At 39.1% G+C, this 21,986-nt stretch overlaps 1 protein-coding gene across 8 annotated transcripts in view; it reads left to right on the forward strand.

Annotated features, from left to right (window-relative positions):
- Tia1 (TIA1 cytotoxic granule associated RNA binding protein) overlaps positions 1-21,986 on the forward strand; it is a 39,392-nt gene that overhangs the window by 12,862 nt on the left and 4,544 nt on the right. The window contains exons 2-13 of one of the 8 annotated variants that reach the window (XR_011368208.1): positions 2,330-2,426; positions 8,283-8,381; positions 10,372-10,426; positions 10,595-10,627; positions 11,899-11,986; positions 16,236-16,311; positions 17,290-17,398; positions 17,796-17,891; positions 18,011-18,095; positions 19,337-19,460; positions 19,601-19,709; positions 20,565-20,651. Coding sequence is in view for 6 of the 8 variants with exons in the window: in XM_070004455.1 (XP_069860556.1) it covers positions 2,330-2,426; positions 8,283-8,381; positions 10,372-10,426; positions 10,595-10,627; positions 11,899-11,986; positions 16,236-16,311; positions 17,290-17,398; positions 17,796-17,891; positions 18,011-18,095; positions 19,337-19,460; positions 20,565-20,710 (1,008 nt within the window). In the remaining 2 variants the exon portion in view is untranslated. Of the gene's footprint in view, positions 1-2,329; positions 2,427-8,282; positions 8,382-10,371; positions 10,427-10,594; positions 10,628-11,898; positions 11,987-15,479; positions 16,312-17,289; positions 17,532-17,795; positions 17,892-18,010; positions 18,096-19,336; positions 19,461-19,600; positions 19,710-20,564; positions 20,711-21,986 lie in introns of those variants that run through there. The other 7 variants (XM_070004455.1, XM_070004456.1, XM_070004457.1 and 4 more) reach the window with 7 other exon arrangements.

Raw genomic sequence — 21,986 nt, forward strand, 5'->3', positions numbered from 1 at the left:
ATTGAGATTTTATTCTAACAACAAAAAGCTGATTATAGTGGTGTGTTCCTGTAATTCCAGCTATGGGGGAGGTATAAGTAGGAGGATTGTGGCCCTGGGGAAAAACTTGAAACCCTATCTTAACAATAACTAAAGCAAAAAGGGCATGGCTCAGGAGATAGAGTGCCTATTTAGTAACGGGTAGGTCCTGAGTTCAAGCATCATAGAAAAGAACAACCCTCAACTGGAGATATGATTCAAGTTGTAGAGTGCTTGCTAGCAAGTATATGATCTTAGATTCAGTCCTCAGAATTGGGAAAAAAAAATAAGTAGTAGCCTTTAAAAGCCTATTTCCCTAATAAAGTACTCCTAGATACTTAGAAACAATACTGGGTGCTAGTATATAGCTACTCAGAAGACTGAGATTTAAGAATCAGTTCAAAGTCAGTCTGGACAGTGAAGTCCATGAGACTGTTATCTCCAAGTAACCACCAAAGAGCCAGAAATGGAGCTGTGGCTCAAGCGGTAGAGCACTGGCATAACAAACAAAAACCTTAAGTAACAGGTTTGATTTGAAAGAAAAAAAAAATTTTTTTTGGTGGGTCGTGGGGCTTGAACTCTGGGCCTGGGTGCTGTCCCTCAGCTCTTCAGCTCCAGGATAGCACTCTACCACTGGAGCCACAGCGCCACTTCCGGTTTTCTGGTGGTTAAATAGAGATAAGAGTTTTTGTTTTGTTTTGTTTTTTGCCAGACACCGGGCTTGAACTCTTCCTGGACACTGTCCCTGAGATTCTTTTGCTCAAGGCTAACGCTCTACCATTTGAACCATAGCACCACTATCAGCTTTTTCTGTTTATATGGGTACTGAGGAATCCAACCCATAACTTCATGCATGATAGGCAAGCCCTCTACCACTGAGCCACATTCCCAGCCTAGACATAAGAGTTTTACAGCGTTTTCTGACAGGCAAGGCTGGCCTTGAACCTCACAATCCTCACATCTCAGCCTCCTGAGTAATAGGATTACAGGCGTGAGCCACCAGCGCCTTGCTGTTTTGAAAATTTTAACTATGCCTTCACCCACTGTCTAATATATTTGCAAATAGTATATTTTGCCATCGATTTTGAAAGAGATTTTGAAGTGTTGCTAAACTTTTGTCGGTCGTGGGACTTGAACTCGGGGACTAGGCTCTGTCCCTCAGCTCTTCAGCTCAAGGTGAGCGCTCTACCACTTGAGCTACAGCGCCACATCCGGTTTTCTAGTGGTTTTTATTGGAGATCGGAGTCTCACGGTGTCTCCTGCCCAAGCTAGCTTTGAACCTCGATCCTCAGATCTCAGCCTCCTGAGTAGCTAGGATTACAGGCGTGAGCCACCAGCGCCGGGCTGTTGCTAAACTTTTTTTTTTTTTTTTTTGTCGGTCGTGGGGCTTGAACTCTGGGCCTGGGCGCTGTCCCTCAGCTCTTCAGCTCAAAGCGAGCGCTGTACCACTTGAGCTACAGCGCCACTTCCGGTTTTCTGGTGGTTTATTGGAGATAGGAGTCTCACGGTCTCTCCTGCCCGGGCTGGCTTTGAACCGCGATCCTCAGATCTCAGCCTCCTGAGTAGCTAGGATTACAGGCATGAGCCACCAGCGCCCGGCTTGTTGCTAAACTTTTTAAGTTACTCCCAAATAGTATAGTTTTAGGCAAAAATATGCCTACTCCCAGAATTCATTTTTCAGTCAGTGACCTCAAAAACCGATGCAAAAGTAGCAAGTCTAGCAAATCATGTTAAGTGAGGTAAGCCAAGCTCAGAGAGAGAAACAGTATATGTTCTTTCTGAAATATGGAAATTAGGCTTAAAAGACACTGGGGTATGGTAAATTATGCAGGACTCTAGATAGTCACACACAGTCACACACAGTGAGACCAAAAGTAGATAGTCTTAGGAGAGAAACAAAAAGATGCAATGTCTGCATGCCTCTTCATATTGATATAGACATATATATGTACGTAAATGAATTCCAAGATACAGAAACAAGCAATTTATTTTTTGATGATTCATCTTTATACATTATACAATGTATCCAAGTATATATCTTCAGGAGGGTGTGGGGGGGTACAGAATTCAAGAGAAAAAGGGTGAAAAAGTACAGCAGTGGAACTCATTGGACACTTATGAAAATGAACTATATAACTCATGGTTGGAAACAGGAGGGAAGGACTAGGAGAGAGGGAGGGAACAGAAGACACTGTATGAAAGGAAATATATTCATTACCTGACTTGTAATCAATAAAACAATAAAGTAAATTAATTTTTTAAAAAAGGAAATCTAAAATTGAAATTTCTTTTTTTTGTGTGTGTGTTTCAGATACGTTGGTAACCTTTCCAGAGATGTGACGGAAGCTCTAATTCTCCAGCTCTTTAGCCAGATTGGACCTTGTAAAAACTGCAAAATGATTATGGATGTAAGGGTATTTTGCTCAGTTAACTTTCTTTTTTATATTACTAAAGCCATTGCTTCCAGAACTTCTTAATATTTAAATTAATAGGGATTTTAGTGAATTTTTTTATTAATCTGCCTTGGTAACTAAATTTAATTTCTTCTACTAAATAAGGGAAGATAATAGAACCAGTCATTTCTAGATCAAATGGTATCTCTCCTCCATCTCATCCTCTCTATCTCTATATGTGTCATGATGGTCCTTATTTGAGGATACATTGAAGCATCAAAATTACTTGCATTAACTGGTAAAATAATCTACAACTGGATTGGGAAATGGGTAAAAAAAATATTTGGTAACAGATGAAGGTTTTTTTGTTTTGTAGGTTGTGGGGTTTAAACTCTGGGCCTGGGCATTGTCCCTGAGCTTTTCAGCTCAAGGTTAGAGCTCTACCACTTGAGTCACAGCGCCACTTCTGGCTTTCTGGTGGTTTATTGGAGATAAGAGTCTCATGGACTTTCCTGCCTGGGCTGGCTCTGAACTGTGCTCTTTATATCTCAGCCTCCTGAGTAGGCATGAGCTTCCAGTGCTGGAAAATGAAGGTATTTTTATTTTGGAGGAACTGATTTAAATTTAGGATCTTGCCCTTGCTTAGCTGGTGCCATAGCACTTCAGCCTCACAAAAAACCATTTGGCTTTCAGTTATTTTTCAGATAGGTTCTCAATTTTATTTTATTTTATTTTTTGGCCTGGGTGAGAGAGATTCTGCCCCCCTACTTAGCTGGGATGGCAGGCTTGAGCTACCACATTCCACTTTTGTTTGCTCTACCTTATAATGCGAATGCTTGTGAATCTTGGTCTTTGTAATAGAATTCCCATTAAAAATATTATTAGTATGAATTGTTTTTGTTTTTTCTTTTTGTCCGTCGTGGGGCTTGAACTCTGGGTCTGGGTGCTGTCCCTGAGCTCGTTAGCTCAAGGTAAGCACTCTACCACTTGAGCCATAGTGCTGCTTCCTGTTTTCTGGTGGTTAATTGGAGATAGGAGTCTTCCAGACTTTGCCTGAGCTGGCTTTGTACTGCAGTCCTTAGATCTTGGCCTTCTTGGTAGCTAAGATTACAGGCATGAGCCACCAGTGCCCGGTGAATTGTATTATTTTTATATTATTTATGTGTATATGTGTCACACCGGTGCTAGAACTTGGAACGCAGGGCCTGGGTCCTGAGCTTTTATGCTCAAGACTAACATACTAACCTCTTGAACAGCAGTTTAACTTCTGACTCTTTAGTGGTTATAATTGGAGTTAAGAGTCTTACAGACTTTCCTGCCTGGGCTAGCAGCATCCTCTTCCCTTTTTTGGGGATGTGTGTGTGTGTGGGGGGGGAGTGAGCAGTCCTGGGGCTTGAACTCTGGGCCTGGGCACTGTCCCTGAGCTCTTCAGCTCAAGGCTAGTTCTCTACCACTTTGTACCACAGCACCACTTCTGCTTTTCTGGTTGTTAATAGGAGATAAGAGTCTCATGGACTTTCCTGCTTGGGATGGCTTTGAACAGAGATCCTCATATCTCAGCCTCCTGAGTAGCTAGGATTCCAGGTGTGAGCCACCAGCACCCAGCACCTGGGCTGGCTTTAAACCACCTTTCTCAGATCTCTGTCTCTTGAGTAGCTAGGATGAGCCAGCCATCTTACTTACATAGGATCTTGTTTTGTAACTCAGGCTGGCCTGAAACTCATAATCTTGCCTCTGCCTCCTAATGCTAGGATTATAAGCATGAACCACTATGCACAGATTACCTAATTTTTTTTAACAAAATACTGTGGCAGTCCTAGTTTATTGAATTTCATACTTGACTCTTTGCTATAAAATTTTGTATTAGAGCTAGGTGCTTGGGGCTTATGTCTAAAATCCTGCTTATTCAGGAGGCTATCGAGAGACTTATTTCCACTTACCAGCAAAACCCAGAAGTAGAAGTGTGGTTCAAGTGGTAGAGCCATCAGCCTTGAAAGGGTGGGACTAAACAACAGCAGAAAAGGCCAAGTACAACTGCAAGGCCCTGGGTTCAAGCCTCTGTTAACTACACCAAAAAATAAAAAGTCATTAGACACCAGTGGCGCAAGCCTGTAATCCTAGCTACTCAGGAGGCTAAAATCTGAGCATTGTGATTCAAAGCCAGCCTGGCAGGAAAGTCCATGAGACTCTTTATCTCCAATTTAATACCAAAAAGCTGAAGTAGAGCTGTGGCTCAGTGGTAGAGTACTATCCTTGAGCACAAAAAAGCTCAGGGACAGGGAGCTGGGAAGGTGGCTCAGTGGTAGAGCGCTTGCCTTGCATGCTCGAGGCCCTGGGTTCGATTCCTCAGCCCCACATAAGCAAAAAGAAAAAAGCCGGAAGTGGTGCTGTGGCTCAAGTGGTAGACTGCTAGCCTTGAGCTGAAGAGCTGAGGGACAGCGCCCAGGCCCAGAGTTCAGGCCCCAGGACCGGACCAAAAAAAAAAAAAAAAAGCTCAGGGACAGCACCCAGCTCTTAGTTCAAGCCCCAGGACTGGCATGCGCGCGCACGCATGCACAAACAGAGACCTACACACACACACTGCACTGATAGGTGTAAAATATCTTTATGTCTTAATGTATAACCAAAAAATACCTTAATTTGATTACAGTTGTAGTTCAGTAGTAGTGTTTCCATAGCATGCACCAGGTTCCAGGGATGATCCCTAGCACCATAAAAACATCATTACCATTAATCCCAACTACCAGCAGAAAAGAGAGGAGTTGGGGGTTTTCTTGGTGGAGAGGGGGAGTTTTTTTTGTTAGTTTTGCCTTCTTCTCCCCTCCCCCCCCCCTCCCCGACTTTACTGTTTGGACTAATTATCTGTCACTTGCTATCAGCCTCCAGCCCTCATGGACTTTTTCTGCCCAAAATGTCTTCAAATGTTCATCCTTCTGGCCTCAGCCTCCACTATAGCTTAGGATAGTAAGCACCTGACACTTTAGATTGAGAAAGGGTCTCAAAAACATTCCTGTTTGGACTGACCGTGAACTGCAGTCCTCCCATTTTTAGCCTCCTAAATAGCATATAAGGCATGAGCCTTGGAGTTGGAGGTGTGGCTCAGGTGGTAGAGTGCCAACCAAGCCAACCAATGAAGGAAAGCATCAGATACCAAGTTTGGGTCCTAGTTTTGAGACTAAAAGAAAAAAAACAAAAAGCATGAGCCACTGACACCCAACTTAGTTGTTTGTTTTCTTTTGATTTGAACTCTAGGTATGGTACTTACTAGACACATTCTTTCTCTCTCTCTCTCTCTCTCTCTCTCTCTCTCTCTCTCTCTCTCTCTCTCTCTCTCTCTTTAACATCCTAGGGCTTGAACTCAGGTTCTGGGTACTGCCTTTGAGCTTTTTCCGCTCAAGGCTAGCATGCCCAGCCCTTTATCTCTTTAATTTTATTTTTTTTGGCAGTACTGGGGATTTTACTCAGGGCCTCAGTCTTGCTAAGCAGGCCCTCTTAGTACTTGAAGCATCCTCTAGCTCTTTATTACCTTGCTGATTTTTGTGGTAGGGTCTTGCTTTTAAAAAGCCCATGTAGACGTCAGTCCTTTTTACTCTTCTTGTGTTGCTGGGGATAATAGGCTCATACCACTTAACCCAGCCATTGTTGTTCTTCCCCTGTAGCTGCCTTATGAAGCACACCCCATTGAAAATGCGAGTATGACTCAAGTAGTAGAGTTGCAGCTTTGATCAAAAAAGCCAAGCAGGGCTGGGAAGGTGGCTCAGTGCTAGAGTGCTTGCCTTGCATGCATGGGTTCCATTCCTCAGCACTACATAAGCAAAAAGAAAAAAGCCAGAAGTGGCACTGTGGCTCAAGTGGTAGAGTGCTAGCCTTGAGCTGAAGAGCTGAGGGACAGCGCCCAGGCCCAGAGTTCAGGCCCCATGACCGGACCCAAAAAGAAAAAGCTAAGCAAGCCATTACATGGTTCATGCATGTAATCTAGCTACTCAGGAAGCTGAGCTTTGAAGACCAGGGTTTGAAGCCAGCCCAGAAAGAAAAGTCCATGAGACTCTTTTTTTTTTGGGGGGGGGGGTGTCTGGTTGTGGGGCCTGAACTCGGCCTGAGCCCTGTCCCTCAGCTCTTCAGCTCAAGGCTAGCACTCTACCACTTGAGCCACAGCTCCACTTCTGGCTTTTTTTTTCTTATGTGGTGCTGAGGAATCGAACCCAGGGCCTCGAGCATGCAAGGCAAGTGCTCTACCACTGAGCCACCTTCCCAGCCCTCCATGAGACTCTTATCTCCAATAACTCAGAAAAAGCCGGAAGTGGTGCTATAGCCCAAAGTGTTAGTGCACTAACCTTGAGTAGAAAAAAAAAAAGCTCAGGCAGTGCCCAGGCTCTCAGTTCAAGCTCCACAAGCAAGCAAGAACACAATACACACATGTACAGGAAAGAGAGAAAAGAAGAAGTGTATTCAACTCCCCCCAGCCATTGGTTGAGGCGACTCATGAACTTTTATGTCCAGGCTGTCCTTGAACTACAATACCCTGATCTCTGCCTCACAAGTATCTAGGATAAGAGGCTTGAATCACCATTTGTATTTGTGTGTGTGTGTGTGTGTGTGTGTGTGTGTGTGTGTTCGTGCACACGTGTGCTTGAGTTTAGGGCCTGGGCACTATCACTGAACCCTTTATTTTTTGGGTCCGGTCGTGGGGCCTGAACTCTGGGCCTGGGCACTGTCCCTCAGCTCTTCAGCTCAAGGCTAGCCTCTACCACTTGAGCCACAGTGCCACTTCCAGCTTTTTTCTTTTTGCTTATGTGGTGCTGAGGAATCCAACCCAGGGCCTCATGCATGCAAGGCAAGCGCTCTACCACTGAGCCACCTTCCCAGCCCATCCCTGAACTCTTTTGCTCAAGGCTACTACTCTACCAGCTGAGCCACAGATCCACTTCTGGCTTTTTAGTGGTTAGTTGGAGATAAGAATCTTAAGGATTTTCTTGTTGGGCTGGCTCCAAATGGAGATCCTCTGATCTCAGACTCTAGAGTAAGGATGAGTTGTCAGCTCCTGGCTTCTTTTTTTTTTTTGTCGGTCGTGGGTCTTGAACTCTGGGCCTGGGCGCTGTCCCTCAGCTCTTCAGCTCAAGGTGAGCGCTCTACCACTTGAGCTACAGCGCCACTTCCGGTTTTCTGGTGATTTATTGGAGATAGGAGTCTAACGGTCTTTCCTGCCCGGGCTGGCTTTGAACCGCGATCCTCAGATTTCAGCCTCCTGAGTAGCTAGGATTACAGGCGTGAGCCACCAGCGCCTGGCCTGGCTTCTTGTTTTGTGCATTTGTTTGTTTGTTTGTTTGTTTTGAAATAAGAGTCTCACTGTGTAGGCCAGGTTGGCCTCAGACTCATCCTCTCCTCAACCTCCCAACTGCTGGGATTATAGGCGTGCATCATTATGCCAAGCCCAGAAGAATTATTTTTTAAGTGGTTGTACAAAGGTGCAGGTCAGATTTTGAGTAGTGTATCTTGATTGATGTCACTTCTTCCATTGTTCTTTCTCATCTTTCCCCATCCCATCTCTACCCCTAAGTAATGTAGTTCAGTTTTACATAATGTACATTGAATATAATGAATGTATCACCTTTTCTCCCTCTGTTCATATGTCCTTCCTCTCAGTGTCCATCCCCTCCCCACGTTTCAGCTTTCTAGTATTCATTTTGCTAAATGGTTTGTTAGTTAGAGGATTTCCACCATTGGATTCCTCCCCTAAGTATACCATTAGAAGAATTTTTAAAAGGCTTTCGAGCAGGTAAAACACTTGGCAGAGAGTCCACAGTCTACAGTCTGTGCTAAAACTAAATGATTTCAAGTTTAAAACTGACTTTTATATTTCTTCTCCAATAGACAGCTGGAAATGATCCATATTGTTTTGTGGAGTTTCATGAGCATCGTCATGCAGCTGCAGCACTAGCTGCTATGAATGGGAGGAAGATAATGGGTAAGGTAAGCTGTCTTAGATAAAAAAGGTGACTGGTATTAGGAAACATTAAGTACATGGGTTTTGTTTCCTTTTAGAAGCATTACAATTTACTTTTTTTTTTTTTTTTGGTTGTGGTGGGGTGCACTTGGCACTGTCCCTGAGCTTTTTCACGAAGGCTAGTACTCTACCACTTTGAGTCACAGTGCCACATCCTATTTTCTGGTGGTTAATTGAAGATAAGAGTCACATGGATATATAGAGAGATTCATTCATCCACTTAGGAGTATATGGGTTGATTCCATATCTTAACTATGGAATGTAATGCTGCAATGAACATGGTTGTGGCCTTGTTTGTGGTCATTTGGGTAAATGTTAGGAGTAAGATTGCTGAGTCATAGGGAAGCTCTAAGTTTAGTCTTTTGAGGAACCTCCATACTGCTTTCCAGAGTGGTTGAACAAGTTTACATTCCCACCAACAGTGTAGTAGCATTCTCTTTTGGCCACATCCCCACAAGCATCTGTTATTATTAGTTTTCTTGATAGTGGTTTCAGATGGAAGCTCAGTGTTGTTTTTTATTTGCATTTCTTTTATGGCCAAAGATGTTAAACATTTCTGCAAGTATCTATTGGCCATTCTTACTCTTCTTCAGAGATGTCTCTTTAAGTCTTTAGCCCACTTAGTAATAGGGTTGTGTGGTATATATGCACAATGGAATTTTTTTTTTTTTTTTTTTTTTTTGGCCGTGGGGCCTGAACTCTGGGCCTTGGTGCTGTCCCTCAGCTCTTCAGCTCAAGGCTAGCACTCTACCACTTGAGCCACAGCGCCACTTCCGGCCTTTTCTGCTTATGTGGTGCTGAGGAATCGAACCCACAGCCTCATGCATGCAAGGCAAGCACTCTACCACTGAGCCACCTTCCCAGCCCCAAACAATGGAATTCTATGCTTCCATCAGAAAGAATGACATTGCTCCATTTGTAAGTAAATGGAAAGACAAGCCAGACCCAAAGAAACATAGGCTGTGTGGTTTCCCTCATTTGTAATAACTAGAATGTCTAAGAGTATTATTGGGAGAGGATCACAGTGGCTCAATAGCTGTTTGCATATGACCATATAAAATAATGCTTATCAAAATGAACTCCAAGAAATGGAAACAAGAGGTTTTTGGGTTTTTTTTATTGTACTGTTTGCAGCTATTTCTTTTTTCCTTATTTTTTTTCCTTTGGTTTATTCCCTAATGTCATTTTTTTTTAATTCTATACCCTTTATCTTGTATATATGTTTATCTCATTTGGGGAAGGGAAGGAGAATCACAGAAACAGTAGGACAAAGAAAAGGGTGAACCAATTCAGCAGTGATACTCACTGAAAATGAACTTTACAACTTGGGAGGGAGAGGGTGTAACACTGTTGAAGGAGAAACGTGCTTATTACCTCACTTTTGTAACTTGGCCCCTGTATATATCACCTTTACAATAAAATTTAAATTTAAAAAGTCTCACCGACTTTCCTGCCTGGACTAGCTTTGAACTGCGATCCTCAGATCTCAGTCTTCCGAGTAACTAAGATTACAGGCATGAGCCACTGGGGGCCAGAAACAACTTTATATAAAGCAAATGGTCAGTCATATTTAACATTGAAACAGTGAGATAAAACTTTTAGAGACCAGAAAACCCATGCTTACGTTGGTATTTTCCATGATACTTTACACATGGTAAATATTACAATATTTCTTGAGTTATTCAACTTTGGATAGAACATCTAGTAACATTGGATGCCAATGAGGAAGGATGAAGGGGGGAAATGTAGTAGTACCTGTAAACTAGGTTATTTGAACATTAACTAAAATGTATAAAGATTAGGATTTGTTAAAGTTATTTGCATAAATTAAATTAAAAGATAAGCATTGAAACTTTGGACAGAGCTAGTATCCCCTGAAATTCTGTGTGTTTATAAATGAAAATCTGATTTTGAGCTTTTTATTTTGTGGAATATAAATGCAAAAACATTTTTTAGGAAGTCAAAGTGAATTGGGCAACTACCCCCAGCAGTCAAAAGAAAGACACAAGCAGTAAGTATATTTTAAACTCTCTGAACTTATTTTTTATTATACCCAATAGTTTTATTATAAAGCATATAAACATACATGTTTGCAGTAATGTTTTGATCATTATCCTAAGATATGATTTAATGTGTTTGTGTTAATAAATTTAAGAACAAATCTAATCTTTGTCATCAGGTAGTACCGTTGTCAGCACACAGCGTTCACAAGGTAATTGTATCTTCTTAAACATAAAATGAAATCTCTTCAAAGGGTATTCACTAACCACCTGAAGTTTTTGTTTGATACTGTGGGGGGCGGCGGGTGGGAGGAGGTAGTATTTCTATTTGTCTCTTTGGCAATATTTTTCCCCCTTCTTCCCAGTGTTGACCAAGTGTGGTTTATCCACTATTTTGTTGCTAGTTCAAGCTCTCTGTCCCCCTTGATAGCAGCTGGTGTCTTAGAAATACTTTCACCATCTAAAGGGCAAGATACCTTACTTCCCTGAGGTCACCTGGGCTTCATACCCACATCTTCCAAGTGCTCGAGTTGCTCCTGAAACAGTGTTTTCCGAAGAGCAACCCAATATGTTGCTTAAGGCCTGCCAAATAGGGGTAACTTTTCTTTCCAAATGTACTTTGTCAAATTTGATGTGTGTGTGTATGAGTGTGTGTGTGTGTGTGTGTGTGTGTGTATGTATGTGTGTGTGTGTGTGTCTGTTTTTAAGTAGTCATCAAAAGACTTGCATTTCTTAAATGTTTCTTTTTTTGAGAACTGTCTTAAAAAAAAAAAAAACTTCACATATGGGATGATACTTTTCTCCGATGCTTTTTTAATGGTTCTGATATAAAGTGAAGGGATTACTGTTTTCATTCTGTTGCCTTCAGTCTTAGTTCACTTGCACATGGATTCACATAAACTGAATGGTGTAATGTCTGGGCAACCAAAACTGTTGGCTTTTGAGAAAACTGTCAAATACTTTAACATCAAACTGTTGCAATGCAAGGTATTTCTTTGATTGTTCTTCACAAACTATGGTTAAGCCAAGTATATCACATGCTAGCTTCAGTGAGTTGCCTTAGCTGAGGTAAATCTAGTCTACATATATCACAGTACCACTATCCTATTGTAATTTATAAAACCTGAATATAGTGGTAAAATACAAAAGAGATACTATTAGAACAAAAACTAAATACTTAAATTTTTGCAGAACTGAAACTTGTTTATATAGTATTAGTTTATTTTTTAGATCAGTTTAACAATTAAGTGTAAATAGAAATGTAACTATCAATTAGTTGCAAGTTAGCTGTATCATAGTTATTTAGAAGCATATTTTCTGTATTGTTACATGATTTGTTATGTTTGAAATTGATAGATTTTTATAGAGAGGTTAGTGTTTTATTATAATCAATACATTATTTTGAGTACTTGATCAGTTTTAGTATTGTTTGAATTCTAAAGTTCTATTTTTCTTTTCACTTCCCCTTCCTTCCCTTTATAAGATCATTTCCATGTGTTCGTTGGTGATCTCAGTCCTGAAATTACAACTGAAGATATAAAAGCAGCTTTTGCACCATTTGGAAGAATATCGTAAGTAACAGAAGATAAATACAATATTTTCAATTAAAAATAATTTTATATAGAAGTAATCTGAAAACCTATTATGATTTTGGAACAGTAGTTTTAACATTTGATATAATATATTACTTTGTTTAGCAGTCATCCAAGAGGTTAATATCAAAAGTTGCTTTCCCCTTAATGAATAAATCTTTGATCTTTAATTGTCTTAACATCCTGTTTGCTAGTAGTTTTTAAGATTAATTTGCTATTGTACATATTCCAGTGTCTTACATAGGTCTCTTGTTAGCTCAATAATAATCTTTAATAATGGTGTTATAATTAAACTAAGGAATTATTCTAGTACTTTTTATATCATGCATTCTGTTTTAATACAGTTCAACCAAAACAAACAACAACTAACAATTCCAATCTAAAAAACAGTTGCTAAATGTTATTTCTGTGCCATTTGCCTTTTTTTGGGGATGGGGGTGGGGGCGGGTGGTCCGGTCCTAGAGCCTGAACTCTGGGCCTGGGCACTGTCCCTCAGCTCTTCAGCTCAAGGCTAGCACTCTACTACTTGAGCCACAGCGCCACTTCTGTCTTTTTTCTTTTTGCTTATGTGGTGCTGAGGAATCGAACCCAGGGCCTCATGCATGCAAGGCAAGTGCTCTACCACTAAGCCACCTTCCCAGCCCTGCCATTTGCCTTTTTTTTAAAAAGAAAGAATTATTAGCATTAAGAGTGCCATATGGTGTTTTGTTTATTTTTGCCAGTCCTGGGGTTTGAACTCGGCCTGGGCACTGTCCCTGAGCTTCTTTTGCTCAAGGCTAGCTCTCTACCACTAGAGCCATAGGACCACTTCCAGCGTTTTCTGTTTATGTGGTACTGAGGAATCGAACCCAAGTTTCAGTGCTAGGCAAGCATTCTACCACTGAGCTACATTCCGAGCCCCATATGACATTTTATAAAGCACTGACTTTTCTTGCATTTGATGTCCATCATACATTTTAGGTCCTTTGTAAATGTCTTACTCTAGTTACTTATAGAAGAACTTTCAATAGTTTAATAACTTAGCTTTAATAATATGAAAAACATATCATATTAGAGTAATAATAACAAGTGTTTATAATACTTTTTTAGAAGTGATTGTTGAATTTAGAAATTTGTTTTAGAGTTTCTGGTTGCGTTATTATTTCAACTAAGGGAATAATAGAAAGGAAATGCTAGCTATGGTTTGGTTTGAACAGATGAGCAGTAGAAATGAGGGGATTGGAAAGTAAATGGAATAGTGTTGATGATGAGTTTTTGGAGTTTTTATTTGAAGCATTGCAGTTTGTTGAAAAGAAAATAGCAATGTGTAGTGATAAGAGAGTGAACAACTTTAAGTTTAACAGGATTAGGGCTTATGAATGACATTTTTCCTTGAGCACTAATAAAAGAAAATAAGTGTTGTTTTAATTGTTTTTTGTTTGTTTGTTTGTTTGTTTTCCTATCAGTTCTAGGGCTTGAACTCAGCTTTGGTTCTGTCCCTGACCTTCTTTTGCTAAATGCTAGTGCTGTACCACTTAAGCCATAACACCACTTCTGGCTTTTTATGAGTTTATTAAGATAAGAGTCATGGACTTTTCTGCCTAGGCTGGTTTTGAACTGCTATCCTCAGATCTCAGTCTTCAGATTAGCTAGAATCACAGGTGTGAGCCACCAGCACCCAGCTCAAGAAAATAGTTTTATTTTTTGTTATTATTCCTCTTAATCTGTTTTAAAATTTCAGTAATGCTTATTTTTCAGATAATCTATAACTTGCATCTTACCCTCAGTAGTCACAGAACCATTAAAGGTTTAAGAATCTAGATCTTTGCTGATTCTTTTTCATAGAATCTTTTCAAAGAGAAATAAGTAAAAGTTAAATCTTTTTGCAAGCAGACATTTCATGAAGCTTTAAAATGACAAACACTTTTTCAGCTGGGTACGAGTGGCTCACGCCTGTAATCCTAGCTACTCAGGAGGCTGAGACCTAAGGGTCAGGGTTCAAAGCCAGCCCGGGCAGGAAAATCTGTGAGACTCTTATCTCCAATTAACCACCAGAATACCAGAAGTAACATTGGGGCATCAGTGGTAGAGTACTCCCTTGAGCTGAATAGCTAAGGGACAGCGCCCAAGCCCAGTGTTCAAGCCCCACAACCGACCCCAAAAAAAACTTTTTCTAACAGTTTGAAAAACTGAAGTCACTGATTTGATAAACTTTTACTTGCTCAAAGTAGCTTTTCTGAAAATAGGAATTTTAGTTTTAGATTAGACAGATTGTGACCTTTAAATTTTAGCAATTTTGCCGGGCACCTGTGGCTCACGCCTGTAAGCTTAGCTACTCAAGGAGGCTGAGATCTGAGGATCTCTGTTCAAAGCCAAACCAGCAGGAAAGGCCATGAGACTCTTATCTCCAATTAACCACCAGAAAACTGGAAGTGGATCTGTAGCTCAAGTGGTAGAATGTTAGCCTTGAGCTGAAGAGCTGAGGGACAGAGCCCAGGCTGAGTTCAAGCCCCACAACTGACCAAAAACTTTAAAATAAAAAAAAAAGCAATTTTATAACTTTTAATATAAACCAGTCATTTTCTTCTCTACTTTCTATCCTTTTTTTCTTCCCATCCTACTCTCCCTCCCAGTTCCCCTCCCCTCTTTTTTCCTTTGTTTCTTTTTTGGCAGTATTGAGGTTTGAACTCAGTATTCTGCACTTGCCTTGCCATGCCCCCATTTGAATCAGTTTCTTTTTGATAGATATGTTGGCATCATATTATTAACTTGTTGATTCCCTTAGGATTCTACATTGTTGAATGTACAGTCTCTTTTTTAGTAAGGCCTTTCTTTAAGTTGAGATCATATACAAGGAATAAATATTAATAGCATGCTTTTCTAGTTTTGTTTGTCTACTTGTTTTGGGCTTGTCAAAGGAGATAAGTTGATAAGTATATGTCAAAGGGTTCTCATGATAATCAGAAGATGTTCTCTGTAGGGTGCCCACAATAATGCTTGATTTATGGAAGAAGTTTAATAAATAGTAACCTATTGAAATAATAGATCAAGCACTTTGTTTTTGTTGAGTTTAGGGTAATTTAGCAAGTTGTAATATACTAGTGAGTCAGTTACAAAGTTAAATGCATGTGTATCATACACATAACAAATATTTTTACATACTCAAAAGTGACATTAATTTTTGCTTTTCCTCAGCATCTCAATCATTTTGACTGTGTTTAATAAATCATCCCTAAATTGATCTAAAATATGCTTATGTATACTTTCATTAATGTAACATTTCATTGCATGGTTTTCTGACTTGGTTTCTTGTAAAAAGTACCTGTTTTATTCATGTGTCCTAAAAGATTAAGCATTGTGACATACCTGGCTAAACTTAAAAGCAGATTGTCTGTAAAGCACACTTTACGTCCAATTTTTTAGGTATGGAGTTTAGCTATCATGGCTGGGTTTTTACTCAATCTCAAATAATAGGGCTCTGGTTATTTTGCAGAGTATCTCTGAAGAATGGACAGAATTGCCCTGGCTAACTACAAGCTACGGTTCACAGTGGATAAATGTTGGCGTGCTTTTTTACTTTCTGACTTTTAAAAATTTTGCTGTTATATCTTTTGGTTTCCAATCAATCTTAATATGAATGTTGTTATAAAATTTAATGTAAAATCTTTTCTATTCTTTTAAACTTAACGTGTGTGTCTAGTATTTTTTTTAATGACTTAACATTTCTGAAATGAAATGTCAATTTCTTAACATTTACTCTAGCCCAAAAAGGTGGTACAAACTGACCTGAGAAAATTAAATCATTTATGGACAGTACAACTTTTTCTTTTAGTTTCCAGTTTCCTATTTTAAATTTTTAATGATTAAGTAAAATATGTCAAATACCAAATTATAAATTGCATGGTTAAATCCATTCTCTTAATGTACCTAAGAACCTTATAGTGGTTAAGTAATTTATGTGTACAGGGACTTTCACCATGCTTAGTAGTTAAAAGTTAAAGAAAAAACAATTTGAAGTCAGAGGCAAATATATATAATACATGCTTGTATTTTAAAAGCTACTGATTTGCGTATCTTCAGAATTAAGCCTCATTTGTCAGTACTTAAGTTTCTTAGAATAGAAGGTGACTTTAGATTAAAGGTCCATTTTTAATGATGATGAAACATGAAAATTAGTTGTACATGAAATTTTCATTTTTTATCCACAGAAAAGTTTACAAATCATAGTTTCTATTGTTTCTGTTTCCAGAGATGCCCGAGTGGTAAAAGACATGGCAACAGGAAAGTCTAAAGGATATGGCTTTGTCTCCTTTTTCAATAAATGGGTGAGCTCAATCAGAAATGTATGTATGATACTTTTAAGAGTAAAGAAAAAAAAACTTTTGTTTTCCTTTATCTGCTTTAATTTTACTGATAATTAGCAATTTCAGCTCCAGCCAAGTAAAGCAGTTTTCAAGCCTTTGAATTTAAACTCCAGTACTGTGGAAAAAAATAAAAAAGAAAACAAACACTTAAATTGTCCTTTCATTCTACAAATACTTAGTGAATGTCCATTTGCATGAGCTTGCAATTTCTTGTTTTTTTTTCAGAGAAAAGGAAACATGGTATAGTTTTTATTATAGCTAGAGTTCTATATGCATTATATAAAAAGGAAGCGGGGACTCAAAATGTGGCTTAGTGGTAGAGTGTTTGCCTAGCATGCATGAAGCCCTGGGTTAGATACCTCAGTACCATGAACAAAGAAAAAGCCCAAAGTGGTGCTGCTTCCCTTCTCCTTCCTAATCTTCATATTTCAGTAAAAACTAGCACCGTTCTTGAAAGTTCTTAAGCAGAAGTCTAAAGGTTGGTTAGTCTTTTGTTCTTATTTTGTTTTTCCTTACTCCATCTGTTGGCTTTTCCATTAGAATATATCTACTGCTCCCACACACAGGTTTTAAAATAAATATCTTTCTTTTATTCTGATCTCCTAAAACTAGTGTTATTAACAAGCTTGTTGGATTATATAAAGTAAGAATTTTCATTTGTAATAAACTGAGTTGTTGCATGAACTCTGTGATAGCTATGTCATTAAGACCTTTGTGCTCAGGACTCTTTCAGATGATTAACATTTCCAAAGCCTATTATCAGATAAAGATGCACAAATAAAAAGGCACTGTTGCATTTTCAGATCATATATTATGTGTTTTTATAAAGTATTTTCATTAACAAAAGCTTTTATAAAAAGCACCAAGTTTTTCCTACTAAATGTTTCTGGTAACGTCATCTAATTGTGGTTTCTTTATCATTTTCAATGTATGGTACAGGATGCTGAAAACGCCATTCAACAGATGGGTGGTCAATGGCTTGGTGGAAGACAAATCAGAACTAACTGGGCAACTCGAAAACCTCCAGCTCCAAAGAGTACATATGAGTGTAGGTGTATTGGAGAAGAAAAGGAAATGTGGAATTTTGGAGAAAAATACACTAGATTTTAAATGTTAGCGCTGTCCCCGGAGACTTATTGCAGAAATAGATGAGAAGCAAATCAAGACTACTATTCAAAAATGTACTTGTTTTTCATTTTTGTAACTTTAACTAATTATCTCTATTATCAAGTCTCCTGCTAAATAAAGAATACTGGGTACTTATTTTTTTTAGATATTCTTGGGGGAGGTTTAATCCTAAACTCATGTAATATATATGTATTTTTATATTTTATGAGTATTTTGATCAAGGTAAATATTGCCATTACAGTAGTGTAGTTAATGCTACTTTTCTCCTGAACATTTTATTTAATGAATTGAAGATATAAAACTTTTTTTGTCCCCAGCAAATACAAAACAGCTATCATATGATGAGGTTGTCAGTCAGTCTAGTCCAAACAACTGTACTGTGTACTGTGGAGGTGTTACTTCTGGACTAACAGGTATAGAAACTTTAATTGTGTGACATCTTGATACTAACTTTTAAACTGAGAATCTTAATATTGGAGGTTTTTAACACAACTTAGTGTGGTTTCTTCTGGTTTTGTTTTTTGCTTAACAGAACAACTGATGCGTCAGACTTTCTCACCATTTGGACAAATAATGGAAATTCGAGTCTTTCCAGATAAAGGATATTCATTTGTTCGGTAGGGATAGTTCCTTTCAAAGCTTCTTTCCTCCCCAAATAATTGTTTGGGTATTTAATATAGTGATCTTCCTTAAGAATTTACCATAGTTTGCATGTAGTTCAACTGCTTGGGAGGCTGAGGTGGAAGAATATTGGAGCCTACTAGTTTAAGATTGACCTAGACAACATAATTTTTGAAAATTTTTCTATCATGATTATAAAGAAATGGAAATTTCTTTAGTATACAGCATATTTATCAAGATAGTTTGTAATTTTATTTTGCCTTCCAGGGCCAATAAAACACATCCTCCTAGCCAGGCCCACTGGTGGCTTACACCTGTAATCCTAGCTATTCAGGAGGCTGAGGTCTGAGGATCACAGTTCAAAGCCAGTCTGGGCAGAAAAGTCCAATAAACTACTCAGAAAAAGCAAGAAGTGGTGCTATGGCTCAAGTAGTAGAGGGCTAGTCTTGAGTACAAAGTGGCTCAGGCCAGGCCCTGAGTTCAAGCCCAGAACTGGCAAAAAACAAACAACCAAGCAAAACCCACAAAACACAACCTCCATTAAAACAGATTTCTTCAGAATTACAAAATCTTTGAAAAAAGGAAATATGCCATTGTTTTTTGTGATCTGCCTGTTTCTCCATTGGCTCTCTTTTCTCCAAATGGTTATTGAGTTTATTCATCTTGATTTTTTTTTTTAAATGCCAATCCTGGGGCTTGAACTCAGAGCCTGAGTGCTGTCCTTGAGCTTTTGTGATCGAGGCTTCCACTTTACCACTTGAGTCACAGCTCCACTTCCAGATTTTTGGTGGTTAGAAATAAAAGTCTCGGGCTGGGAAGGGGGCTCAGTGGTAGAGCTCTTGCCTTGCATGCATGAGGCCCTGGGTTCGATTCCTCAGTACCACATAAGCAGAAAAAAAAAAGGTGGAAGTGGCGCTGTGGCTCATATGGTAGAGTGCTAGCCTTGAGCTGAAGAGTTGAAGGACAGCACCCAGGCCCAGAGTTCAGGTCCCATGACCGGACCCCCCAAAAAAAAAGAAAGAAAGAAGGAAAAAGCAAAAGAAATAAAAGTCTCTCAGACTCTCCTGCCTTGGCTAACTTTGAACTGCAATCCTCAGATTCAGCCTCCTTAGTAGCTAAGATTATAGATGTGAATCACTGACACCCAGCTTTTAGCTTAATTTAAAAAAAAAATAGGTTTTACTCATAAGCATTTAAAATAATTTATATTGGTGATTCTTAATATTGTTTTCAATAGGTTCAATTCCCATGAAAGTGCAGCACATGCAATTGTTTCTGTTAATGGTACTACCATTGAAGGTCATGTTGTGAAATGCTATTGGGGCAAAGAGACTCTTGATATGATTAATCCTGTGCAACAGGTGAGAGGGTCCTTGACTATGGGAAGTGATTGCTAGGCTAGCTTTCAGTTAATTTAAAAGTTAAGATTGTTGATAATCCTTGTTAATAAGTTTCAAGCTCAATTCATAGTATATAAGGGCTCTTCCTACGTGTATTATAGTTCCAGAGTGGTGTTTCATGGATTGCAGTGGTGACATGATGAGTGTAACCGCCTCAATTGACTCATGCTCACACAGTGGATTTTAAAATACTCCGACAAACCTAACAGGGTATTAAATCTTTTTTTAATACTTGGTAGATACTTATTCACAAAGCTATTAAGTGTATTTAGGACCTTAGCATTTTCTTCCAGATTTGCTGTTTTTTGTTTTTCTAGTCAACTTTAAGTGGTTCAACCTTGATCCCTCAATCACTTCTATGAGGAAGTTGTAAATGGAGCATAGAGGTGGGAGGACAAAAATCCTAAACATAGAATTCTTTTTTTTTTTCTTTTTGGGTCTGGTTGTGGGGCCTGAACTCTGGGCCTGGGCGCTGTCCCTCAGCTCTTCAGCTCAAGGCTAGCGCTCTACCACTTGAGCCACAGCGCCACTTCCGGCTTTTTGCTTATGTGGTGCTGAGGAATCGAACCCAGGGCCTCATGCATGCAAGGCAAGCACTCTACTACTGGGCCACCTTCCAGCCCCTAAACATAGAATTCTTAAGTAAGCTTAATGTAGGAATAAGTAACTTTTTTATTTTCCCAATCTAAAGGAAGTAATCATGTGGATAATTTACCAAACGCTTAAATCATTATAGTTAGTTTATTATTTATTATTAGAGCATCACATGCTGCCTTACAAAGACTATGCCATTTAGAGCATTTTGTAGAGTTTAAGCAATTAGCTCTCTTTTTTTCTTCTTTTTTTGCATGGCACTGAGAATTTAATCAAGGCTCTTTAACATTCTAGGCAAATTCTCTGCCACTGAGCTACAAATCTACCCCTATAATTTCTTCTTTTTTTAAGTATATACTAATTGTCATGATGACCTCTTGTGTCTTGCCCAAGGGTGGTTTATTAGGAATAAGGGGATATACAGGTAACTTCAACTAATACTAAGTTATCTGTTATAATTTTACTTAATAGCAGAATCAAATTGGATATCCACAACCTTATGGCCAGTGGGGCCAGTGGTATGGAAATGCACAACAGATTGGCCAGTACATGCCTAATGGTTGGCAAGTACCTGCATATGGAATGTATGGCCAGGCATGGAACCAGCAAGGCTTTAAGTAAGTACAATCAAACTTTTCCTGTAGAAAATATCAAAAAGAAAATCTAAATAATGGACAGGTAATATGGTATAATTATGACTCTGTAAGACATAATTAAAACCTTTAAAGGACTTTAGAATGATTTTTAATTTATACTTTTATATATTTCTCTTTAAAATTTTACCCTGTGAAGAACCCAAAGGCATAACTGCTCCACATTTTTTTTTAACTGAGATTAGATGATTGTATAAATTTCACATGTTTCACAGTATTGTAGAATAGTGGTACTTAAATCACAAACACATTTTAACCTTCACAAAGCAAATTGTCATTATCATGGTCTATAAAGTTTGTGACATTACACCTATTTCTTCCACATCAGGTGATATTTACATTTCTTTCCTTTTACTTAGTGTAAGCTGTTCCTCTTTCCCTCTCATTCCTTCCCTCGAATCACTGTCTTTGAGTTGCTTAGTTCATTTTCATCTATGTCCAGTGCAGCTGATTGCTCCAAACATTTTAAATGCTATTTATCACTAAGTGCCAGTGGCTCAGACCTATAATTCTAGCTACTCAGAAGGCTGAAATCTGAGGATCACTATTCAAAGCCAGCCTATGCAGGAAAGTTTGTGAGATTCTTAACTCCAGTTAACCACCAGAAAACTGGAAGTGGTACCCTGGCTCAAAGTGGTAGAGCACTATCCTGGAGTAAAATAGCTCAGGGACAGTGCCCAGGCTTAAGATCAGACACCCCCAACTGACTCTCCCAAAACAAAAATAAAAATATAAAATGCTGTTTATCAAAATTAATTCCAGGAAATGGAAACAAGTTGCTTTGCTTTGTTTTGTTTTTTTTAGTGGTGGTACTAGGGGTCTTTGTTTTTGGGGGGTGTTTGGGGTTTCCTTCCCTCCCTCCCTCCCTCCCTCCCTCCCTTCCTTCCCTCCCTCCCTCCTTTCTTTCTTTCTTTCTTTCTTCCTTCCTTCCTTCCTTCCTTCCCTCCTTCCTTCCCTCCCTCCCTCCCTCCCTCCTTCCCTCCCTCCCTTCTTTCTTTCTTTCTTTCTTTCTTTCTTTCTTTCTTCCTTCCTTCCTTCCTTCCTTCCCTCCTTCCTTCCTTCCCTCCCTCCCTCCCTCCCTCCCTCCCTCCCTCCCTCCCTCCTTCCCTCCCTCCTTCCTTTCTTTCTTTCTTTCTTTCTTTCTTTCTTTCTTTCTTTCTTTCTTTCTTTCTTTCTTTCTTTCTTTCTTTCTTTCTCTCTCTTTCTTTCTTTCTTTCTTTCTCTCTTTCTCTCTTTTGTC

The sequence above is a fragment of the Dipodomys merriami genome, unplaced genomic scaffold (assembly GCF_024711535.1).
Source record: "Dipodomys merriami isolate MVZ:Mamm:240054 unplaced genomic scaffold, mDipMer1.0.p SCAF_63, whole genome shotgun sequence".
Classification (NCBI taxonomy): Eukaryota; Metazoa; Chordata; class Mammalia; order Rodentia; family Heteromyidae; genus Dipodomys; species Dipodomys merriami.